Source organism: Gekko japonicus, unplaced genomic scaffold (genome assembly GCF_001447785.1).
Source record: "Gekko japonicus isolate JY-2015 unplaced genomic scaffold, Gekko_japonicus_V1.1 scaffold5139, whole genome shotgun sequence".
NCBI lineage: Eukaryota > Metazoa > Chordata > Lepidosauria > Squamata > Gekkonidae > Gekko > Gekko japonicus.
Genome location: NW_015177173.1, coordinates 33654 through 39653, shown reverse-complemented (window position 1 = coordinate 39653; position 6000 = coordinate 33654). Strand labels below are relative to the sequence as shown.

At 50.8% G+C, this 6000-nt stretch overlaps 1 protein-coding gene across 1 annotated transcript in view; it reads right to left on the bottom strand.

Moving 5' to 3' along the window:
• The window catches only part of CCDC150 (coiled-coil domain containing 150), a gene marked incomplete at its 3' end in the record, with an annotated part of 49879 nt that overhangs the window by 21544 nt on the left and 22335 nt on the right, over positions 1-6000 (bottom strand). The window contains exons 12-13 of the mRNA XM_015428363.1: positions 3102-3170; positions 347-439 (exon numbers count right to left, since the gene is read on the bottom strand). Coding sequence (XP_015283849.1) covers positions 347-439; positions 3102-3170 — 162 coding nt within the window. The remainder of the gene's footprint in view (positions 1-346; positions 440-3101; positions 3171-6000) is intronic.

The window sequence follows — 6000 nt, the reverse complement described above, 5'->3', positions numbered from 1 at the left end:
TAGCAATCCAAAACAGTCCAGTGGAGCCTGAGCGGTGGGTGTTGCCTTCTGACACACTTCTGGTGATGTCAGGGGGTGTGGCATATGCAAATGAGCTATGCTAATGAGCTATGCTAATGAGCTCCTGCTCCTCTTTTTTCTACGAAATGACCCCTGCTTGTCAGGGATGCTCTGGGCTGATCCTGCACTGAGCAGGGGGCTGGACCCGGTGACCTGTAGGGCCCCTTCCAGCTCTGTGCGATTCTGTGATTCCTTCTTGTTTTCACGTGGCTTTTTAGGGGAGGGGGGGTATCTTGCCGTAACGCAGGGAAGATATCAGGCCACCTCCTGACGGAGAGGTGCTCACCAGGTAGTGCTCCAGGTCGGCTTCCCGCTCGGCTAACTTCTGGTTTTCTTCTTCTAGCGCGGACAGTCTCTCTTTCAAAGGGCCAATCTGCAGCTTCAAATTAAAAAAAAAGAGAGAGAGAGACAGGAAACACAAATTCATTTGTTCTGTTTGGCGATAACGTGCAAACATTATAGAATCCAATATAACATACAGTCAAAATGTAATCAGTCCATTGTTTTAATCTCTTTTCAACAGTGAAGACGTCAAAGATGAAAAGTGAAGACGTCAATGAAGAAGGAATGGACGAACTTCCCCGGAGTTACCACTCGTTTCGAATTTTCCATACGTATGCTTGGAAATTTATTGTCATAATGTATTCTGGCTGGGATGACTTCCTGTTTTGAGTAATGGATATGTTTCTTGATATGTATGAAAAAGAAAATTCGAAACGAGTGGTAACTCCGGGGAAGTTCGTCCATTCCTTCTTCATTGACGTCTTCACTTTTCATCTTTGACGTCTTCACTGTTGAAAAGAGATTAAAACAATGGACTGATTACATTTTGACTGCATGTTATATTGGATTCTATAATGTTTGCACGTTTTGCAGTAATTATATTGTAATTATTATTGTCATACTGCTACCCCCTCCATCTACTGTTTGGCGATAAGTCAGCTGCTCACAGCTCGATCCCACTTGGGCAGAAGAAACACAGCCGGCTCTTCGAGAAGGCTTGCCCCGAGGCGCTGGGATCTCGACTCTTCCCACCTCCCAAGCGCAGCCGATACGCTATCGGTTGGGGCACACAGATGACCAATCATAGGCTGCGCTGCTTGCTGCCAGGAATTTAGGCCTCTACTTGAGTCGCTGCTCAGAGCACAATCGCTAGCAGACTCAACAGGAACAGCAACCCAAATTTGGCCAGGGGGGCACTGAAGGGGCGTGACGTCACTTATGACATCACACAAACAAAAGACTTCCCCTTTTAAATGCTGCTCCAGCCGCGAGTTGCAAGCCCGCCCGCCTGCAGCCGGAAGACAAGGAAGAGCCTTTTCCTCCTCTCCTGGCTGCGGGTGGGGACGCTGCTTGGATGGGGCGGGGCTCATAAACGAGGGGGCGTGGCCCCGAAACGCCCCACCGTAGCTACATACCTGCTTCTGGCCCTGTGGCCCAGTTTCCCCCATTATTTTTGTTCACATTTACATTTTTTGATAGTCCTCTTTGCTCAATGGGACTCAAGGCAGATTACACAGAGTAAGTCAACACCACACGGGGTAGAACTGTCCTGCTCTGGCCTGCAGGCCCTGTTCCATCCTACCTTCCTGGGTTTTCCCAACACCAGGAGGGGCTATTCTCCCTCTCTGCTCAACTGCCGCCACCTGACCTTCGTAGGCATTGCCCACTGGGAGAATCAGGACTCTCAGCTTTCCTTCCACATTCTGAGGCCTGGCCTCTGTGTCTCCCACGGGTGATCGCGGGGACAGCTTGCTGCCTTGTGCACCACTGGGGGAGTAGCCACTTGCCAACTGACTGGGCCTCCCCTTCCGCCTGGCGCTCCTTTTAAAATGGTGTGTCCAAGCCGGTGGACTCCGGTTCACACATTTTTGCCTTAACTCAGGAAGGATGGGGCTCCAGCACAAACTAATTCATGCAGCAGCTAAGTCGCTCACTCACAACCTGAATGCCAGGAGCTCACAAAGTAGAATTTGTGCTCACAAAACTCCACGGCTTAGAGGGAGCATTGGCTGTGACCCACCCTGAGCCCGCTTGTTGGAAGAGCATGTGAGCTAGTGTTCCAAAGGTAAACTCAGGAAATTCTTGGAGTTGGGGTTCAGGGGATTGGGCTTTAATATGGAACAGGCAAAACATCAGACTTTGGTAATAGAAGAAGAAGAAGAAGAAGAGGAGGAGGAGGAGGAGGAGGAGGAGGAGGAGGATTTCTACCCCGCCCTTCACTACCCAAGGGAGTCTCAGAGCGGCTTACAAACTCCTTTCCCTTCCCCTCCCTTCAACGGACACCCTGGGAGGTAGGTGGGGCTGAGAGAGCTCTTGACAGAAACTGCTCTTTTTCAAGAACAGCTCTTATCAGAACTACGGCTTGCCCAAGGTCATCCAGCCAGGTGCAAGTGGAGGAGTGGGGAATCAAACCCGGTTCTCCCAGATTAGAGGCCGCGCACTTAACCACGACACCAAAATAAATAACTGGAGATGCTGGGGATCAAACCTGGGACCTTCCGCATAAGAAGCAGATGCTCTGCCAGTGAGCCACGGCCAGGTTTCCTCCTGCTGCTTTAGTCAAAAGGCCCTCTTGAATAATTCAGTTTTGCACTGTTTGTGGGAAACCAGAAGGGCAAGAACCTTCTTGACGTCCTCGGACAGGCCATTCCACAAGGGGGGGGGGGGGCACAGAAGAGAAAACACATCTATAGGCAGTGGTCGATTTTGCCAAACTCTGGTAACATAACAAGTGTGTGCTTTGGAACAGTGAGGGAGGACGCCCTCGGTGCAAAACCAAAAATAACCGAGGTCTGCTGGATTATGTACGGCTGCAACATGTCTGGACTGGTGCCTTGGCAAGCGCAGAGCCAAGTTTTTCTGGAACCCGGAAAGCCTTTGCGGAAATCCCCAAGAAACCCAAGGGACCCGTAGTGCAGAAACCTCTGCAGCAAACCCATTTCTCCTGACGCCCCCCCTAATGCTAACAGAGGGGAAGTGGCCGAAACGTGGGGTCGGACAGCGGTCGGACGCGGGGTGTGTGTGTGTGTGTTGCGCACCTTGTTTCCAGTCAGTTCTGCTTCCAATCTGTTGTTCTCTTGCGATATTTCACGGACTGTTCTCTGCATCTGCCGGTAAGAATTAAAAATAGCTCGATCATCGGCCCGACCAAAGAAGCATCTGAGCTGAGCCGTGTTCTCTCCCGAGGTGTGTGAGGGAAATGTTGCCAAAAGGCTGGCGGGGAGGTTCTCGCTCAGGCTACCTGTCCTTCTCACACATGTCGTTCGTTCTGCCTCTTTGTCGGATTTCATTTCGTCGCTCATCCCTCCTTGGCCTACTTCTGACGGTCACCTCCACTTCCTTTGGGCAGGACGGGGGGGGGCCTCCTTTTTAGAAATTATCTATGTTATTGTTTCTCAGGTGTGGGGCCATCTGCGGATATCTAAATCCACAGATCGGGGCCACGCCAACACCAAACAGATTTTCCTGCAAAGTTGGGGGACGCCCACCCCAGGTTTGGAGAGAAATCTTTTAAAAATATATTGGTGGAGTTAAATTCCTTCACCAAATAAAACAGCTTTGCCTGCACATGTGCAGACAACACACTTACCATAACCTTGGAGAGCTGGCGGTGACAGATGCTGGGAGCCGACCTGGGCCTGGCTGTGGCAGAAGCCAGGAGCCCCCTCCCCATCTGGCACTGCTGTGTGCGTTCTTATGCTTTTATTGAATTATTTTATATATACTCTATTTAAATGCTGCTTAAATGCTGAAATGTTTTGATGTTCGCCACCTTGAGGACCCTATTTGGGTGGAAAGGAGGAGACTATTGGATTTCTACCCCGCCCTTCACTCAAAGTCTCAGAGCGGCTTACAATCTCCTTTCCCTCCCCCTTCCCACAACAGACACCCTGTGAGGTAGGCGGGGCTGAGAGAGCTCTGACTGAGAACTGCCCTTGAGAGAACAGCTCTGACAGAACTATGGCTTGCCCAAGGTCACACCAGCAGCTGCAAGTGGAGGAGTGGGGTTCTCCCAGATTAGAGTCCGCGCACGTATCCGCTACACCATGCACATGAACACATGAAGCTGCCTTCTACTGAATCAGACCCTCGGTCCATCATAGTCAGTATTGTCTACTCAGACAGGCAGCAGCAGCTCTGCAGGGTCTCAAGCCAAGGTCCTTCCCATCACCTACTGCCAGATCTTTTAACTGGAGATACCGGGGATCGAACCTGGGACCTTCTGCATGCCAAGCAGATGCTCTGCCACCAAGGAAGGACCAGCTAAATGAAGCAGCCTGATACTGAGAATCAGACCCATCCAGTCCATCAAGGTCAGCATTGTCTACTCAGACCGGCAGCAGCTCTCCAGGGTCTCAGGCTGAGGTCCTTCACATCTGCCTGGTCCTTATAATTGGAGATGCCGGGGATGGAACCTGGGACCTTCTGCATGCCAAGCAGAGGCTCTGCCACTGAGCCACAGCCCCTCTTTACAGCACTCCAGGGTCTCATGCAGAGGTCTTTCCCATCACCTACTGCCTGGTCCTTTTAACAGGAGATCCCGGGGACTGAAACTGGGACCTTCTGCATGCCAAGCAGAGGCTCTGCCACTGAGCTTCCTCCTGGACCTGCCTTTGAGAAATGCAGTTGATGCTGAACACATGAAGCTGCCTTATCCTGAATCAGACCTTTGGCCCATCATGGTCAGCATTGTCTACTCAGACTGGCAGCAGCTCTCCAGGGTCTCAGGCAGAAGTCTCATCAGCTACTCCCTGGTCCTTTTCAACTGGAGATGCCGGGGATTGAACCTGGGACCTTCTGCATGCCAAGCAGATGCTCTACCCCTGAGCCACGGCCCCTCCCATTGAAAATGTATTATTTCATTTATATAAAACAGTACATAAATGAGGGAGGAAATGATAATGGCTAATAATGACACCTGGGCAGACCAAACATAAGGTGTTAATACCTTTAATGACTAACTTTCGTGAATGCTCACCCTTCCTAGGAAATGGAATTTACATCCAAGACAAGGGACAGCTCTGTAGCAGAGCGGGCTCTTTTTGTAGCAGGTACTCATTTGCATATTAAGCGACACACCCCTAATGTAGCCAATCCTCCAAGAGCTTACAGGAGCCCCTGTAAGAAGAGCTCTGTAAGCTCTTGGAGGATTGGCTACATTAGGGGTGTGTGGCCTAATATGCAAAGGAGTTCCTGCAGAGGGGTCAACTGCACCCGTTCCTTGTTCCATTTGCCAGTGACTCACTGAACCAAAACGGGTGGGTACATGTCAGGTAGCCCTGTCACAGATCTGGAATGTGGGGGGGTGGTTTTTTGCCTCCTTCCTCGTTCTCAGCTCTACCCTGTCCAGCCACTGTGTGCTATCCCAGGCTTGACCTTGTAGTCTCCAGCTGTAATTACGAGGCTGGGAACCACAACGGCTTTTCACTAAGATTGCTTGCTTTTGCCGCCCGCATGCGCGAAATACAACCATTGGCTTTTGCTCATTAAGAACATAAGAACATAAGAGACGCCAATGTTGGATCAGGCCAAAGGCCCATCCAGTCCAACACTCTGTGTCACACAGTGGCCAGAAATACCAGTGCCATCAGGAGGTCCAGCAGTGGGGCCAGGACATTAGAAGCCCTCCCACTGTTGACCCCCCCCAAGCACCAAGAAGACAGAGCATCACTTGCCCCAGAGCCCCTAGCTATACCTTGTGGCTAATAGCCACTGATGGACCTCTGCTCCATATGCTTATCTAATTCCCTTTTGAAGCCGTCCATGCTTGTAGCACCCACCACTTCCTGTGGCAGTGAATTCCATGTGTTAATCACTCTTTGGGTGAAGAAGTACTTCCTTTTATCCGTTCTAACCCGACCGCTCTGCAGTTTCATGGAGTGCCCACGAGTTCTTGTATTGTGAGAAAGGGAGAAAAGTACCTCTTTCTTTACCTGC